This window comes from Notechis scutatus, chromosome 6, assembly GCF_049901735.1.
Source record: "Notechis scutatus isolate UNSWTSFEM ecotype Mainland chromosome 6, rNotScu1.2, whole genome shotgun sequence".
NCBI lineage: Eukaryota > Metazoa > Chordata > Lepidosauria > Squamata > Elapidae > Notechis > Notechis scutatus.
The window spans coordinates 30185713-30205084 of record NC_142014.1 but is presented as its reverse complement, the minus strand read 5'-3'; the positions used below and the strand labels follow the sequence as shown (position 1 = coordinate 30205084).

General features: G+C 40.7%; 1 protein-coding gene across 1 annotated transcript in view; it reads left to right on the top strand.

Annotated features, from left to right (window-relative positions):
- Nucleotides 1-18688, top strand: part of SEMA3C (semaphorin 3C) — a 148097-nt gene extending 129409 nt beyond the window's left edge. Inside the window, exons 14-18 of the mRNA XM_087967839.1 lie at nt 4720-4761; nt 5948-6105; nt 9167-9234; nt 13561-13691; nt 15654-18688. Of these exons, the coding sequence (XP_087823965.1) occupies nt 4720-4761; nt 5948-6105; nt 9167-9234; nt 13561-13691; nt 15654-16067 (813 nt within the window). The 3' untranslated portion in view covers nt 16068-18688. The remainder of the gene's footprint in view (nt 1-4719; nt 4762-5947; nt 6106-9166; nt 9235-13560; nt 13692-15653) is intronic.
- Nucleotides 18689-19372: the final 684 nt, after the last annotated feature.

Below are 19372 nucleotides of genomic sequence, written 5' to 3'. Positions count from 1 at the left end.
GGGAGAATTATTATTTTTTTTCCCTCACAAAAATCCCATGCTCTTAGGGAGTAGGATGAAGCTACCGCAGAAAGAAAGAGAAGGAAAAATAATTTCCTTTTTAAAATAGCTACATTGCCACAGATGACAAAGACAAAGTGGGTTTAGGATGTGTTGAGGGAAACTTATAATTTTGGGGGGGTGAGAAGAGGGGATTGCCTTATTTTATAAGGCAGGGATCTCAAAATTGACAGCTTTAAGACTTATGGACTTCAACTCCCAGAATTTCTCCTCCAGTCATGTTAGCTCAGGAATTCTAGGAGTTGAAGTCCACAAGTCTTAAACTTGCCAAGTTTGAAGATCCTGGCTCTAAGGCACCAGAGGGCAGAACAAGAAGTAACAAAGGGAAGCTTGTCAAAGAGATATCCAACCTAGAAGTAGAGATAATTTTTCTGACATTAATGTCATGGTTCTGACTAATGAACCCAAGCAAATCAGAACCCTGAGGCTAAAGTCTTCCTCAAAGAACTTCTTTGTATCTAATATTACATGTGTTAACAGCGGCCAGAATTGTATTTGCACAACATTGGAAAGGTGTGGAGATCCCTACAGAAGAGAAGACAATTTTTTTTAAAAAAAAAAATACTAGAATGTGCAGAAATGGATAGATTAACAATTGAAATTAAAGAGAAGGAAGATACAGAATATTTTGAAACAGGGGATTCGTTTTATCAATTCTTTATTGGATACATCATATTGGCATGTTCAAAAGCAAGACCAATCCTAAATGTTTCCTATGGCTTCAGTATCATTAAAATAAGAAATAATTCCCTCCCCAACAGCCTCAGGTCACGTTGGCCAATTAGGTTAATTGGGGGGCTCTCCAGGCACCCCTCCCCGGTTCTATCCATCACCTGTAGAAATTACCTTGGTTCTCAGGAGAAAGATCTGTGTTTTGTCTAGCAAAGCATTCCGTCCTCCTTCCTGCTCCTCGCTCTGTGTGGCAACCGAGGAATAGAAAAATGGCTTCTGATAGGTTTGATTCGAAGTTGACAGTTAATCAACAGAATAACTTGCCTCCAAGGGTTGTGGGGGCTCCATCCATGGAGGTTTTCAGACGTAGACTGGATGGCCATTCGACTAGGATGATATAAGGCCTCCTACTTCGGGCAGGGGTTTGGACTAAAACAGGGGTCCCCAACCCTCACTCTGTGGCCTGATATTAGTCCATGGCCCATTGGGAACTAAGTTGTGCAGGTGGCAGGCAAGTGTTTGAAGCACCATTGGCGAAACCATCTCCTTTTGACCCTCTCATCACTGCCACTGGTCCACAGAGCTGGAAAGGGTTGGGGACAGGGGTGCGATTCAACCGGTATAATAACCGGTTGGGTGAGCATGTGCTCCACATTTTAAAAAGCTAATACTTGCCTTCAAACACAGCTGAAGAAAACAGCCGAGGCACGGAAAACCACTCTGCTGCATGAATCAGCTATTTATTTTATTTATTTATTTTTATTTATTTGATTTGCCAATTGTTTACAAGATAATAAGTATAAGTGTATACATAGTTGTGAATACATGAAATGGGTACATATAAGAAAAATAAAAGAAGAATAAGAGAAACAATAGGACAGGGACGGTAGGCACGTTGGTGCGCTTATGCACGCCCCCTATGCTCTAAGGAAAGACCAGGGGCAGGCGGGCTGGCCCACATGCTCGTCGGAGTAAACTGTTTCGGAGCAGAGGTGGTATTCAGCCAGTTCTGACCGGTTCTGGAGAACCGGTAGCGGAAATTTTGAGTAGTTCAGAGAACCAGAAAATCCCACCTCTGACTGGCCCTGCCCCTATCTATTCTCCACCTCCCAAGTCCCAGCTGATTGGCTGGGTCTTCTTTTGTTGTCCTGCACAGGAGAACAGAGCTGGAAAGCAGGTTAGTGGGGTGTGGAGGGAATGGAGATTGTGCAGTAGCCTTCCCCCAGGAGTGAGGAAGTAGTTTTTACAGTATCCTTCCCCTGCCACGCCCACCAAGCTATGCCCACAGAACCAGTAGTAAAAAGTTTGAATCCCACCACTGGTTCTGAGCCAGCTGATTGTTGGAACAAGGGCTTCACCCGAACCAGTCCGAACCAGGAGAATCCCACCCCTGGTTGAGGACCGCTGAACTAGGAGAACTTCGAGATCCTTTCCAACCCTATGATTCAAAAATGGGACAAGTGCTGAAGACAGTGGGAGAGGGACCCTGGAAATCACACTATAGCTTGATTATCATTCAGTGTGTGAGGAATTGGTGGTTTGGAAGTTCTTTCCGGGGGGGGGGGGAAGAATTCTGGAGAACTCCTTTGACATTTTCTGTCAAGCCTTCTGAAAGCTCTCCAAGAGATGACTTGGAGAGCATTTCAGAGTGTTTGGCTGTCTTCCTCTGTCTCTTTCTCGTATCCTTATTTGCTCTCTGCTTTGCAGCTCTTTTTCATCTGCGTCTCCCCTTCTAAATGCACAATGAAAATTCAGCCACGAGTGTGATGGAGCAAAAGGATAAAACACCTGAGAGAGAGAAAAAATGAATGGGGATTTCTCTGGTCCATGTTCAGGGAATAAATTTGCAACAGAATGTCAGTTCTGATTTGATGTTATATCAGTCACTCAGGATTCCTGACTTCCAGGTGGACTGAGAAACCTTTAGCATGCTCTGCTTGCAATTTCTTACATACTCCATATGGTAAAATATATACAGCACTTAACAATAGCACTTAGACTTATATACCTCTTCACAGTGTTTTACAGCCCTCTCTAAGCAGTTTACAGAGTCAGCCTGTTGCCCCCCAACAATCTGGGTTCTCATTTTACCCACCTCGGAAGGAGGGAAGGCTGAGCTGGTCAGGATTGAATTCCTGGTCGTGGGCAGAATTAACCTGCAATCCTGCATTCTAACTATTGCTCCACCAGGAAGAAGAATGAGAAAGGGAATAAACGAGGGAGGGAGGGCGGGAGGGAGGGAGGGAGGAAGGAAGGGAAATAGCTCTTAGAGTTATTTTCTGGTTTACAGTGCCTTCCAACTCTCTATAAGTGGCTTAGAGAATCAGCCTATTGCCCCCTGGGTCCTCATTTTACTGACCTCGGAAGGACGGAAGGCTGAGTCAACCTTGAGCCAGCCAGGATTGAACTCCTGGCAGTGGGTAGAGTTAGCCTGCAATCCTGTATTCTAACCACTGCCCCACCAGGAAGAAGAATGAGGAAGGGAATAAAAGAGGGAGGGAGGGAGGGAGGGAGGGAGGGAGGAAGGAAGGAAGGAAGGAAGGAAGGAAGGAAGGAAGGAAGGAAGGAAGGAAGGAAGGAAGGAAGGAAGGAAGGAAGGATGTGTCGAGAAAAGTCATAAAATTGGGCGAAACTCACTTACAGTAACACATATCTCAGGTCAGCAACATAAATTTTGAACTCATTTTGTGATCCTAAGTTGAGAACTATTTGTAGTGCAAAATGGGAACCAAGTAATGTGTTCTCATAAAACGTTCTGCTTTTCCAAGGTGTTAGTGTAATAATAATTATTAGAAACAGACCTCGTTTTTTCTTATGGGATAATCCTGTTAATCTTTGAGCCTTGGATATCTTCTCTTCTTGGTTATCAAAGGATTGTGTTTTACAAAGAGGGATACATTCTAGTTTAGCAGGATGTCCGTTAACACTCCATGATGTTCCTTTGTCCTCTTTCTGTTTCTAATTTTGGGCCAAAGTAGCCACAGAAAGCTACATCCCAGCTAGCTGGACGTGTCTTCTGAACCAGCTGAATGCAAACACAAACTCAAACGTGCCAACACTTCATTTGTAACGTGGACGGTTGCCTTGATAATCCAAAGCAAAGCTATGAGATTGTATGCCTTGTTCGGTATGGCTCGCAAGAAACATGAGCTATTTCCCCCATCCTGTTTACATGCTCATTAAATATGAGCTGTGACCCAAAAGGATACGTGCTCTCATTTTTCAAAGCATAAACACCAGGATTTATATTTGCTTGACTATCTTCAGTTCTGAGACCATTCTTCATAGGCTCCTCAAGTGATAGATCCATAAGGGTCAGGGTTATAAAGTTTTGTTAATGTTGGATATTATGCTGTCACGAGAAAGTGTGAGGAACATGTTACAAAGCTGGAAAAAAGACAAAAGTGTTATTATCAGAAGCCTGGATTGTCAGTTTATAGCAATAGCACTTAGACTTACAGTATATACCACTTCACGGTGCTTTACAGCCCTCTCTAAGTGGTTTACAGAGTTAGTCTGTTGCCCCCAACAATCTGGGTCAGAATGCTTTCTTTCAGACCTCAGAAAGATGGAAGGCTGAGTCAACCTTGAGCTAGTCACGATCGAACTCCTGGCAGTGAGTAGAGTTAGTTCGCCTGCAATACTGCATTCTAACCATTGTGCTACCACATGTTAAAAACAATAACAATATCACTTAGACTTATATATCACTTCATAGTGCTTTTACAGCCCTCTCTAAGCAGTTTACAGAATCAGCCTATTGCCCCCAACATTCTGCATCCTCATTTTAACAACCTTGGAAGGGATGGAAGGCTGAGTCAATCTTGAGCTGGTCAGGATTGAACTGCTGGCAGTCAGCAGAGGTAGCCTGAAATACTGCATTCTAACCACTGCACCACCCCGGCTCAGTTTATGGATTGGGAACTATTATGACTTGATTTAACCAAAGTTTTAGAATCTAAACTATTCTTTCTTTTTGTTTTGCAGAACAATGCCCCGATAACAACAATGGCCATTTCATCTAAAAAGGTACTGAGAAAAAGAACCATTATAAAGCAGTTGCAATTTGGGGTTTATCCTTCCTTAAATGTATTTGGTACAAATATTTCAATTTCAGACCATGAGTTGAATCCAGAAGCAAGAATCACCATTAAGCAGTTACTGTTTGGGGTTTAAAATTCCTTAAATGTATTTGGTGCAAATATATCAATTAGAGCCTATGAGTTGAATCCTGAACCAGGGCACTGAACTTAAACCAAGTTATCAACATATGTCAACACTAACTTCTCTTGTTGATACAATATTGATTTAATTAACTCAGGCAGGGTGGTGACTTATTTTAGAAACACTATTTTGTTATTTTTCCCCCAAAAAAATATCATAATTATCAAGCTATGAAGTAGATTGGAGTGGAAAGTAAAGAATATGTTTTATGCCAAATGATAAGATCTGTACACAGACGGGTTTTGAAAGAGTATCACTCATGTCTAATACCACCCAACATTTTTTCTGCATCTGCTATGTGCCAATGGGGAGCGAGAGGGAGGGAGGGAGAGAGAGATGATGGATAGATGGATGGATGGAAGGATGGATGGAGAGAGAGAGAGATGATTAGATAGATAGATAGATAGATAGATAGAAGGGAGGGAGGGAGAAGAAGAGAGATGATAGATAGTCACATAGATGATGAATGGATGGATGGATGGATAGAGAGAGATGATAGATAGATAGATAGATAGATAGATAGATAGATAGATAGATAGATAGATAGATAGATAGATAGATAGATAGATAGATAATGATGGATGGATATATATATAGAGAGAAAGAGATGATAGATAGATAGATAGATAGATAGATAGATAGATAGATAGATAGATAGATAGATAGATAGATAGATAGACGCCAGCAGGCAGGCAGGCAGATCAACATGATATTCTCTTGAAGGACTCTCCTGACAGATGAACCGCTAATCTCGAAGTTTTGAAAATTTTAAGATCATTCTCAAATATTTCCTAAAAGAGACGTGTCATACAATAATAACCAGAGAGTTCCCTGCATTCATTTTGGCATGAGAGATCCAGTTCTTGGCTTTGTGATCCTTTGAAGGGGTCAAAGAGGAGGGGGGCTGTTTTCCCTTTGCTGCGTTCAGGCTTGACATCTTCCTTCAGTTCCAGAACCTGGAATCCTAACTTCTCCCTTGTTTTTCCAACAGCAACAGTTGTACGTCAGCTCCGATGAAGGCGTTACCCAGGTGTCCTTACACCGTTGCCACATCTACGGGACGGCTTGTGCTGACTGCTGCCTGGCCAGAGACCCTTATTGTGCCTGGGATGGCAACTCCTGTTCCAGGTTCTATCCAACAGGCAAAAGGTAAAGGAGGATCAGCCAACAGATTAGATTGGCAGAAAGAAATACCATTGAATTGGATCAGTGGCAGAAACTCTGGGAAATACATTATAAATTGGCAATGGCAACTACATATAAGGAAAACTTACACAAAATGTTTTATAGATGGCACTTGCCACCTGCTAGATTAGCCAAAATGTTTTAAAACATGTTTACTAAATGTTGGGAATATAATCAAACTCCGGGTACATATTATCACATGTGGTAGATGTGTCCAAAAGCAAAAAAAAAAAAAAGGTTTTGGATGAAAATGCATACATGGTTAGAAAAAAATTGTTAAAGCAGCATATATAGATTATAAACCAGAATTATTTATTGTTAGGCATGTTACCAGAGAATATGAAAAAGTGAATGTGTATTTAATGTTACATGTTTTGACAAGCAGCAAGAATTGTGTTTGTGCAATACTGGGAAAATGAGGAAACACCCACAGAAGAAGAAATAATAATTTAAAAAAATATTAGACTGTCCAAAAATGGACAGATGAACATTGAAGACAAGAGAAAAAGAAGACATCAAATAGTTTTGAACTTGGGACTTGTTTTATCAATGATTGGATAATAGAGGTAGAAATTAGGAGTTTAATATTGTCAGGGAAACAAATTCATTCAGACAGTACGCTGTTTACTAAACACTTATTGTATACAAAGAGACAGTCTCTCTATATAAAAGCGAAATACCACTCATGCATCATCACAAAATCTCCAGAACCATAAAGCCTACAAACTTGAAATTTGGCCTGTATGTTCCTCTTGGCTTCTAGGTGCTCACTAAGAAAGGATTTTTCAAAATGTCCATCAGAGCATTAGTATTTCCTCTATTATTATTATTATTATTATTATTATTATTATTATTATTATTATTATTATTATTATTATTATTATTATTATTCACGTGCTCTGATGCTAAGTAGTTCTACTCCCCCTCCCCACCTGAAGAGAAATCTCTTCCAAATGCAAAACACAAGCAGAGGAGTTTCAGTTTCACAGCAGCAAGCAGCTTTAGTACAGAACAGTTGAGCTAAGCCATGCCCAGGCTCCTTGCTGTGTCCTTCTTGCTCACACAGCAAATACTGTTTCAGTTTCCAAACACACTGACAGGACGCTAGCCAGATGAATACCGATGGATGCTGGTAGGCAGAGGCAGAATTTTTCCCCTTTATTTTCGTCCCCAAAACTAAGCCCAACCACATAGTTTTGTGGAGAAGCACAGGTATCGAGCTAGTATATAAATAAAATTTAAGAAAAGATTGGCAGTAAGGAAATACAATTGGGGTGTTAACATTTCGCTCACGTGGTTGCAATGTAATAGGAACAACTTTCACTACTTCTACATTTTTTGGAAAGAGTCAGATTGTTCATCTAGATGTTTTCCAGCAAGTATGGTCTGTCTTGAGAGATTTTTTTTTATTTTATTATTTTTTGAGAAAACAAGAGTTTGTTTCACTGTGTTCTTATTGTGAGTGTAATGCCGGGGATACTTGCTGTTCTGAAATATGATACTTGCCTGCTGCAAGTTTCAGAATTTTGCCAAAATGTGATCTGAACATTGAAAAATGTCTGCAAATTTCTGAATATCTTCCCGGTCTTCACAATAGAGCCCACCATCTCCTTTCAAGTAATATTTGGGCTTGCTCTGGTGGGAAAAAAGGAAACGCATAGATAATGAAGTCTGAGTTTTATATGTTTAGGAAATTAATTCCTTTATCTCGTTTTATATATATATATATAAGAGAGAGAGAGAGAGAGAGAGATTATCAGTAACCAGCCAAGTCTCAGAGTCTAGACACCAGTAGTAACTCCTTTGTGCAGACAATATTTTGTTGTCTCTTTTCTATGCCTGCAAAGTTTGGTTCCCAGAACATGACTGCAAGACGTTTGATCATTGTGGTGAAAAACCCATCTGCATGTTTGCCAAATATTTTTCATGTCATGGTAATGATGTACCGAATTTCCAAGCTCTTTTCTTCTGAAATGGATCTTTTCATTGTTTCTCTTCGACTTCTGAAAGACACCCAATAAAGCACTTGTTCTTCTCTGTGATCTCTTTCAACATTAGTGTTAAAAGACTTTAAAAGAAATTGCTCCAGAGAAATGTGTTTAGTTTAGTTTATTGTCATTGCACCTCTACAGTGAAATCAAACACCATCTTCAGTGCACATCATGACCATGAAAATAAACACAAACACACACCCTTCACACTCCACACATTGAACTGAAAACCCCCGACACCGCACCAACACAGCACTATACCGTAGAATGTTTTTGATGTCACAATACAAGCTCCACTCTTTCTAAATCTCTGATGTGACTTCGTGTTCAAATTTGCAAAGATTGGAGTTGTATCACAATCTGGGCCCTCATCTGAGCGACCTCAGCAGGATGGAAGGCTGTGTCAACCTTGAGCCGGTCAGGATCGAACTCCTGACAGTGGGCAGTGAGTTAGCCTTCAATACTGCATTCTGCAGGGATGTAGTACTAAGGACGCAGTGGCTCAGTGGCTAAGACGCTGAGCTTGTCGATCAGAAAGGAATCCCTAGCACCACATAATGGAGTGAGCTCCCGTTACTTGTCCCAGCTTCTGCCAACCTAGCAGTTTCTAAAGCACATAAAAATGCAAGTAGAAAAATAGGGACCCCTTTGGTGGGAAGGTAATAGCATTCCGTGCACCTTTGAAGGTGTTTAGTCATGCTGGCCACATGACCACGGAGATGTTTTTGGACAGCGCTGGCTCTTCGGCTTTGTAATAGAGATGAGCACCGCCCCCTAGAGTCGGGAATGACTAGCATGTATGTGCGAGGGGAACCTTTACCTTTTACCTTTACTACATTCTAACCACTATGTACTATGGCTCTGATGATGTTACCTAGTTGGGTCATGAAACAGCAAGAAAACCACCAAGCTCAGAGAGCATCAGTGACCCCCACAGTTCAACCTTGAGTTACAAATACTCCCTACTATCCGTACTTGGCTATTTGGTGAAAATTTTGCAGCTACCTAACTTTCCTTTCCTCTAAATGTTATAGGCGGAGTCGAAGGCAAGACGTGAGACATGGAAACCCCATGACTCAATGCCGAGGATTTAACCTCAAAGGTAGGTCGAACTAAAAGATGGCTGGGTTATGGAAAGAAATGGCCGTTGTTTTTTTTTCTGAGTGAATCATAGCGGCCATTTCATATGCTAGTGTTGTGGTCCGCTGGCAGCAGAGTCGAACAGCGAGGAAGTTGGGGAGGAACCTGGGCCAGTCTTGGAGGCTGAGGAAGGCTCGGACAAGGGCTCTGCATCAGAGGCAGAGATGGGGCCAGGGCAGGCTGGCAGTCATCAGCTGCCTTCAGGCTCGGAGAGCAGTGAGGCAGGGGAGCTTCTGGAACCGGTTCCCACCCTGCGCATGCATAGAGCTGCCAAAAGGAAGGCACAATTAAGAACTCAGGGTTGACATGGGAGTAAGGCCACAGGTGGACAATGAATGGCCCCTCCCGTCAGGATTAAAAGAGGAGCAAAAGGAGAGGGGGCTTCTGCAGAAAACAATTTGTTCATTCGTTCCAGCCTTGTGAAGATTTGTCTGTGTAACCTAGAGACTTTGTGCCCAGCCCTTCCACTGTGTGTGGAAATAGTTACCGGGCAGCGTTCCAAGATAGATAAGGTTTGAGCTAATAATATAATAATAATGCAAGACTGTGTGTCAGGCTGTTGGCTGAATGTGAATGTAATAAATTCACATTCATTTAATGAAAGAGGTTTTGCTGGGACACAGAGTTTTTGGGGAAGCTTAGGACAGAACAGCTAGTAAAAACAGTTGAGTATTCATAAATGTATCCCATTTTAACCTTCCCTTCATTTTAATTATGATCTCGGGAAGCCTTGGTCAGAACACACCATTGTTATGTGAATGTGGCTTCCCCCGTTGACTTTGCATGTCAGAAGGTCACAAAAGAGGATCACGTTAGAGCTTTGGGATATGGCAACCATCATAAATACATGCCAGTTGCCAAGTGTCTGAATTTGGATCCTACGATAATGAGGATGCAATGGTCATAAGTTGTGAAAATTGGTCATAAGTCACTTTTTTCAGTGCCACTGAAACTTCGAGCAGTCAAACAAATGGTTGGAGGTCAAGGATTGCCTGTAGTTTGGTTTTAATGTCCTATTTCTTACAAGGAAGGAAGGTTGACACAGCTTAAGCTTTTCCAAAATTCTGAAAAAGGTAGGATTTTTTTTTTTTTGAAAATCAAAGCTCTAACATAGCCAAAACAAATACATTCAACAAATAAGAAGTTACTCACTTTTCCATTCTTTTATTTTTTTAAGGCTTAGACCTTTCCTTTCTTCCACCTTCCCTTAACTGGAAAACAATCATCTGTCTCACATTCCAGCACTTAAGATTATATAAGGCTGTTCCATTTTAAATAGAATGAGCAGTCTTTCCAAAAATAGATAGACCGTACCAGGTTTCCCACAAACAGCTTTTCTCGTGGTTAATTCGTTAAATTGCTTTTTGCTTTCCAGAATACCTTTCTATGAAAAGAAGATGAATTTATTTATGAATGTTTCATGGCTCATGCTGAGGACAAAATTTCATCTCTTGCCCTGAAACTTCAGACTGCTTTGGTGTGATTTCCTTCTTCTTTTTTCAAAAAGCAGCATGACAAATTCATGATCTGAAAATCTGCCTTATTTTGAATATTTTCAACTCATTGTGGGCAGTCAGCTGGATGGAAAGCAACAGAGTAGAGTAGCGTAGTGTAGCATAGAGTAGTGTGATTGGACACACAGGGAATTTGTCTTGGTGCAGATGCTCTCAGTGTACATAAAAGAAAAGATACATTTGTCAAGAGTCAAGAATCATAAGATACAACACTTAATAATAGTCATACGGTAGAAATAAGCAATCAAATCATACCAGGAAACAAATAATAAATTGTAAGGATACAAGGGACAAAGTTACAGTCTTACAGTAATAAATGGGAGGAGATGGATGAGAGGAACGATTGGAGGATTAATAGTAATAGTAATAGTAATAGTAATGCAGACTTAGTAAATAGTTTGACAGTGTTGAGGGAATTACATGTGCAGTGCTCTATAGCATCGTTTTGAGAGTAGGAGTTGAAACAGTTTATGTCCAGGATGCGAGGGGCCTGTAGATATTTTCACAGCCCTCTTTTTAACTCGTGCACTGTACAGGTCCTCAATGGAAGGCAGGTTGGTAGTAATTGTTTTTTCTGCAGTCCTAATTATCCTCTGAAGTCTGTGTCTGTCCTGTTGGGTTACAGAACCAAACCAGAGAGTTATAGAGGTGCAGATGACAGATTCAATAGTTCCTCTGTAGAACTGGATCAGCAGCTCCTTGGGCAGTTTGAGCTTTCTGAGTTGGTGCAGAAAGAACATTCTTTGTTGTGCTTTTTTGATGATGTTTTTGATGTTAGGTGTCCATTTTAGGTGTTGAGATATAAAATTTGAAAGTCTCCACTGTTGATACTGTGTTGTCTAGTATTGTAAGAGGTGGTAGTATGAGAGGGTTTCTCCTAAAGTCTACCACAATTTTTACGGTTTTGAGTGTGTTCAGTTCCAGATTGTTCTGATCATGCCACTGTACTGAATACTGTAGAGTAGAGTAGAGTAGAGTAGAGCAGAGTAGAGTAGAGTAGAGTAGCGTAGCATAGCGTAGCACAGCATAGCACAGCACAGCACAGCACAGCACAGCACAGCACAGAACAGCACAGCACAGAACAGAACAGAACAGAACAGAACAGAATAGAATAGAATAGAATAGAATAGAATAGAATAAGTTGGAAGGGACCTTGGAGGTCTTCTAGTCCAACTCTTTGCTCAGGCAGGAAACCTGATATGAACCTCTATAAAAATACATATATTTTTTCCTTTGGTACCCTAGAAGATTCTTTGTGCATGTAATTGTGAATGTGTTTTCTTTTTTTCAAAGCTACCAGCTACAAAATAATTAAATATGGAACTATTATTATTTTTAATCCTGCTGCATTTGAAGATTTTACAAAAAAAAAACACCTTCCTCTTTAAAAAGAAAAACACTCTGGGATATAGTGTTGTTGTTTTTTTGGCCAGTCATTCATTCTCTCAGACACACCCTGTGTCTCACAGGGCGGTTGCCAAGAAGAAAAAATAAAGATTAATCCCATGAAAGCTGCTTTGAGCTTCTGGAAAAGAAAGACAGGATGACAATAGCAAATTGATATAAGCAACGTCAGAGTTATAAAAATCCAGCATTGGCATTTTTATTTTATATGGGACTGGAGGATAAAACATATGAAGCACAGTTGCAGGAATTGTGGGTATGTCTAGTTTAATGAAAAGAATGACCAGGAGTGACATGATACCAGTCTTCCAATATCTCAGATGCTGCCACAAAGAAGAGGGAGTCAAGCTATTCTCCAAAGCACCAGAAGACAAAAGAAGAAACAATGGGTGGAAATTTAAACAAGGAGTAAAGCAGCCTAGAATTAAGGAGAAACTTCCTGTCAGTGAGAACAATTAATCAGTGGAACAACTTGCCTTTAGAAGTTATGGGTGCTCCATCACTGGAGGTTTTCAAGAAGAGATTGGACAACCAATCTTTGTCTGAAATAGCATAGGGTTTCCTGCTTGAGCAAGGGATTCAATTAGAAGACCTCCAAGCTTCCATCCAACTCTGTTATCCTGATAATTAAAAAAAAAAATGGCTTTCCTGTTCATTAGAACCTTGTAAAATCCACACCCTGGAAGATTACACACTTGGAAAAATCTTAGAAAAGGCAAAAGATCACAATCTTGGTGGGCTTAAAAGTAGACATTGACACAATGCACCAAACACTGCTATTATTGAAAAGGGAGGGAGTGAAAATCATTACATTGCTGAAAAAAATGGAGGCAGTCATAATATTGGCATTCCAAGACTTTGGAATTTAAAATAATGAATAGAATAGAAAAGAAAAGAATAGAATAATAGGATAGGATAGGATAGGATAGGATAGGATAGGATAGGACAGGACAGGACAGGACAGGACAGGACAGAACAGAACAGAATAACAGAGTTGTAAGGAACCTTGTAGAGATCTTTCTTTATCTTCTTCTTCTTCTTCTTCTTCTTCTTCTTCTCCTCCTCCTCCTCCTCCTCCTCCTCCTCCTCCTCCTTCATTATCTATTCATGGCACAAATGTCACAATCTGGGTATATTCTTATGATTACAGTACTATCGGATAACTCTAAGTGCATCTAGGATAGTTAAATGTAGCATCATAGAGTATGCCCTGCCCCAAGTAATACAACTTTTTCTAACTGGTGAGTTAAAATTGTCTTCATTTTTATTACAAGTGCTATTCCAGTCTTATGGGGTGGCATCTATTGTACCAAACATCAGTGGCCTAACTATGGCTCTCAAAGTGTTGGTGATGTTGGTTTACCTTCCAGCTTATCGAAACGCTGCTGAAGTCATTCAGTATGGAGTCAAGAACAACACCACTTTCCTTGAGTGTACACCTAAATCTCCCCAAGCTTCTATTAAATGGCTTTTCCAAAAGGACAACGATCGAAGGAAAGAGGTGAGTGATCTTATTGAAAAGCAAGGAGAGGCAAAGTATTATCACCAGGACTGGGTCAACAGATCATAAAGCTATTGTTATTTTTACAAGGTACGTAATATAACAGAGCTAGCAGTGGGACTGGAATAACTTAACAAGTGCTCCTCCAGCTAGGTAGGCTGTCAAGCCTGAAATTGACATATTTGTAGCCATTTTAGTTAGGCTTAGTATATATTATTTTTCTTACTTTCTCTGGCAGTTATGGGGGAAGGGTTTCAGGTTCCTAAGAGGAAAGGAGTGGAGATAGAGAGACTTGTTTAGGCTAGGTGATTCTTCTTCCCGTGGGAAAATGAGCTGTCCATGCTCAGGACCCTTGAGATGGAGATTTATGACATCAAGCAATGTTGAATTACTTCTATTAGAGAATGTGACTTTTGGCAGTTGTTTCTAACTTCTAATATTGTAGGGTAATTCTGGGTTATGTCAGATCCGGAATTACCACGGACTTTGCCAATTTGATGCTTTCCTAAATAAAAGAAATTGTCTTGGAAGATGGACTTTGTTCTTTTCTTTTTAAATGGATTTCATCACTTGGAAACCTGACAAGGCGTGGTCATGTGACTGGGTGAATGACGTCACTCATCACACACAACCCCACCTCCCAGCCACTCAACTCAAAGGCAGAGGTAGGATTCAGCCGGTTGAGGATAATCCCACCACTGGCTGGCCCCACCCCCACCCATTTTTTAGCTTGTTTTCAGGTCATTTTGGGGCTTTTTTCAGGCCATTTTTTGGGCCAAAACAACCCAAAAAATGGCTGAAAACAGCCCAGAAAACTGCCCAGAAAACAGGCCAAAAAACAAGCAGGCACGGGGCCAGCCAGTGGTTCGCTGAACTGCACAGAATCCTAACTATCGGTTCATTCGAACCGGTGCGAACCGGCAGCAGCCCACTTCTGAACAGAATGTTCCTTAACTCACCTAGAATGCTCACAATTGTGATACCAAAATTAAAATTCTCCTAACTGCTTCAAAGTGTATGAGTGAAATAAGAATATAATCCAATGGAATGAAGGATCGGTCATAATCCAGCCATTTCTTTATGGACAGTGTCTTTAGGAGATGACCAGGCTGAGTCTGAGGGAAAGGTTCATGTAGTGAAACAGAACGAATCATATTTTTTTTAATTTTTAAATTGTTTCTATGTAAGCAAAGATATACTTTTATACTACTGATTATCAGCATCTGAATAACATCCAGATCACACATGTGAAAGGGAGCACTGCTTTCATTAATTTAAAGTTTTTTTTGTTTGTTTGTATCTTAGGCTAATAATTTATGGTAACAGTTGAATGACAAATTAAATACTTCTTCAAACTGTATCATAGAAGGGCCATCAGTGCAGGAAACGTAAAGCCTACAAACTTGAAATTGGGCATGTATCTTCCTCTTGGCTTCTAGGTGCTCGCTAAGAAAGGATTTTTTGAAATCACCATCAGAGCATTAGTATTTCCTATATTATTATTAACACACTCTGATGCTAAGGAGTTCTACTCCCCCTCCCCACCTGAAAAAAAGAAATATCTTCCAAATGCAAAACACAAGCAGAGGAGAGGAGTTTCAGTTTCACAGCACCAAGCAGCTTTAGTACAGAACAGTTGAGCTAAGCCATGCCCAGGCTCCTTGCTGTCTCCTTCTTGCTCACACAGCAAATACTCTTTCAGTTTCCAAAGAGCCTTCAACTCTCTCACACACTGACAGGACCTAGCCAGATGAATACCGATGGATGCTGGTAGGCAGAGGCAGAATTTTCCACCCTTATTTTCCTCCCCCAAAAATAAGCCCGACCACATAGTTTCGTAGCAAAGCACGGCTATCCAGCTAGTAATAAGATATATTAACTAAATGACGTATGAATTAAAAAAAAACATTAACATTAAAAGTCTCTTAAACTTTTTAAACTTATATTTTGGACGGTCCCTAGGTGAAACTCAGTGAAAGAATCCTAGCCACTCAACAAGGGCTTCTAATCCGTTCAGTGCAGGAAGCCGACTGTGGGACGTACCACTGTATTGCCACGGAAAATGGCTTCAAGCAAACCATAGCCAAGGTGAGCTTCAAGGTTTTGGATTCAGACACCGTGGCCTTCATGATGGACAAGTGGTCTCCATGGACTTGGGCCAGTTCGCTCCACGCTTTGCAGTTCCATCCCAAGGACCTGGCTGGAACTTTCAGCCACTCCGAACTCCAGATGATCAATCAATATTGCAAAGACACGCGGCAATTGGGCCAACAGGCGGATGGTTCCTCCAAGATGAGAGGGGACTATGGCAAATTAAAGGCTCTTCTCAACAGCCGGAAAAGCAGGAACCGTAGGAACCAGTGGCCCGGATCCTAAAGGGCCCAGCTCTGTCCACAAACTTCTTCTTCATCACCACGGCCATCTTGTACACTCCCACAAGGAATTCATTTTTTTTCATCAGGTGGTTTTTTTTCCCTGCTGAGATTTGAGCAAAACGGTGACCAAGCCCACTCGGCAAAAGTTCAGGACACTCCAAACTCTCTAAGCTGGAATCAGACAACTTAAAGACCAAGTCCAAAGAGATGTCCATCGTGAAGTCACCTGTTGATCCCTCCTTGATCTATAAGCCTTCAGAGAGAGGGGTGTTGTGCCATGTTTCATGGCCATCTTTGTTGTTTCTAAAGGACGAAGCCCTTGAACGTCCAGCTTGGAATCATGGAAGGTTGGAAGGGAAGTGTGGGTTAGGACAAAGAGTGACTTGGAGTGGTCTCCATCTACATATACGGTTTTGTGTGTGTCTATGTGTGATTCTCTGTTTACGGTACGTTGCGTTGACGAAGGAGCACAGATTCCAAAGTCAATTTCCCATATTAATGTCCCAGAAAGGATCATGCTGATTAGGAATTATGGGGTTGGGAGTACATCACAATTAAAGGAGCCTCAGATTGGGGAAGGCTAATCTCACCATTGTTCGGGCATTTACCGTGTTTGGTTAGCGGAGATCAAAATTAATTCCATTTCCATTGCATATTTGTATAAAATGGAACCTAAAAAATGATGCCAACACCTAGTCCAAAACTACAGGTAGCCCTCAACTTACAACAATTTATTTAGTGACCGTTCAAAGTTACAACAGCACTGAAAAAAGTGGCTTATGACGGTTTTTCACTGTTATGACCTTTGCAGCTTTCTTGTAGTCATCTGATCAAAATTCAGATACTTGGCAACTGACCCATATCCCCTTTTGTGATCTTCTGACAAGCAAATCAACGGGGAAGCCTGATTCACTTAACAACCGGGTTGCTAACTTATCCACTGCAGTGATTCACTTAACAATGGCAGCAAGAAAGGCCGTAAAAGGGGGCAAAGCTCACTGAACAAATGTCTCATTTAACAGCATCAATAGTGGGCTTCCTTTGCGGTCATAAGTCAGGGACTCCCTGTATTAAATCCGGGGATCAAGTGAAGTAGAAAAGTAGCATGAGGATAAATATTTTCTGGAAGTTACAATCATTTATTTTATGAAACATCTCACCTGTAAATACCACAGTACACCCAGAACCCACAAGACATAGACATTATATCATTATATCAACAATTATATGTTGATAGATTTACAGTAGTAATTGGATCTAATTAGGAATTTGGAAATGTCCTAAACTGAACCCTAAAAAAAGTTAATGAAAGTCCCACTTGCAACCTTCATGAGATATACAGTGTAGCCTACATAATGGTGGGAAATCTATCAGTACAGTACAGATACGTATCCAAACAAATACAGATGGCTGCATGCCATCGTATCGACATCCTGTGTACTCATATAATCCATTCATGACATATGTTCATAAAGTGTGAATAAAACATAGACCTGTATCTTCAGTGGTACCAACAATGAAGTCTTCTCCCTTCACTTTGTTTGCTACTTTTTGCACTGAGAAGGTAGGTGAGAAAGGGCATTTATCTCAATTAGTTTTGGAATATTTTGCTTGTTTGGGAACATCATGGTAGATACCAAGCAAATTATCCAATTTTCCATGCTCCATGGGAAGAGTGAAGTTCAAGGGGAAAAACACATTGAAGCACAATTGGGACATCTATCACCAGTTCCCTCCAGTGTTGGTAGCAACGAAAAATCTGTACTTTTCAACTCTTACCGTGTTCTGATTTAGGCTCATGTTCAGTTTAATTCAATTCAGCTTGTGACTTCTTCTGAAGACCACTCAACAATAGGGCTATTTCTAAGAATACCTGCCTTTGATCAGTTTTTTTTAACCTAATTTATGTGTACAGACATTCCTTATTCATGGGTTTTTGACTTTTTAATAGGAGAATTGCATTGTAGGATTCAAAGGAGTACAAATAACGATGCTGGCCACATAAGGCAGAATATTCACTGGAGAAGCGTGAGTCAAATAGGAATGCAAATAATAATAATAATAATAATTGAATTAAGCCGCTTGATTCCTTGTCTCTACTCTGGCCTGAAAAGTTCAGAGTCAACCAGTTTTCTCCCCCTGAGGCTGACTCAAGAAGCAGCTATGCCAAAGCAGCCTCTGATATCCCTTTGGTCATGTGTGAATTGTACCTAAGCCATGTGGCTTTTTCAAGAACGTTTCATGTAAACTGAGAAGCAGCTAGCCAATCTGTGGTTGATCCCACCCTGGGTCAGTGTATGCTTTCTCCAGGACATTTCCCAAACAGATGTTCCACTTCCCACACAAATAACTCCCAGTTCTCATATGTACTGCATCACAAATTTTGCAATTTGCATTCACAAGCATACTTCAAGATGAACGCTTGCGTGACTCTTCCTTAAAACACTCCACCTCATTTCTCCTAACATTCACAGTGTTTTCAACCAGCCTGTGTAAGCATAAGTCGACTTTGCCTCCATTTTTAAATCTTTCTTGCAATGACTTCTAGTTATGGGAGGCAGTGTTTCTACTCTTCTAACCCTTCCCCTGGTCCTAAAGAAATGAATAAAGCTGCCAACTCTTCATCTGCTCTCTGTCGTGCTTCTCCAGTAATGTTTAATGAAGTGTCCACACAATTACTCAACACTCAGCCCAGTGTAGAGATATTTCTGTAAGCAAAATCAGTAGGGAGAGCGGACTGCATTGTAGCACGACGTATTTAATTTCAAGGCACAGCAGTTGCCCCTCTTCAAAGATACTCCTGGTAAATTTTATTCAAGCCTGACCTTCAAAAGAAGAAGATTGATTGCCAACTGGAATCCGTAATTGCTGTCCTCCTGCTCTTCTTGACTGATCCTACAATTGGAAGTCATGCTGGAAGTGGATTAAAGATCCTGATAAGGGTGTTTATTACAAAATCTAGGGGAGATGTTAGAGGTGGGGGAGGAAATTCCAGCAACTGTAAGCTCTACTAAAACCCAGCTCAAGATTAATTCTTGGTGGCCTCTTGCTCTGGATGGTTTAACAAACTTGACACGTTCTGCATTTGGTTGGGAAGAAGCATTCACCACCTGTCTCTTGTTAGTATAATATATCAGTCTGGTATCAAGCTGTTTCTTTCTGATCTTGCCAGAGTTAGCTTTCACAGTTACTTAACAGAAAATTGCTTTCCATATACCATAAATTCTTTCTACAAAGCAGGTACAAGTAAAGAAGCCAATAATTAGGTATAATGAGAGAAAGAGAGAATGAATTATGTTTCGTCCA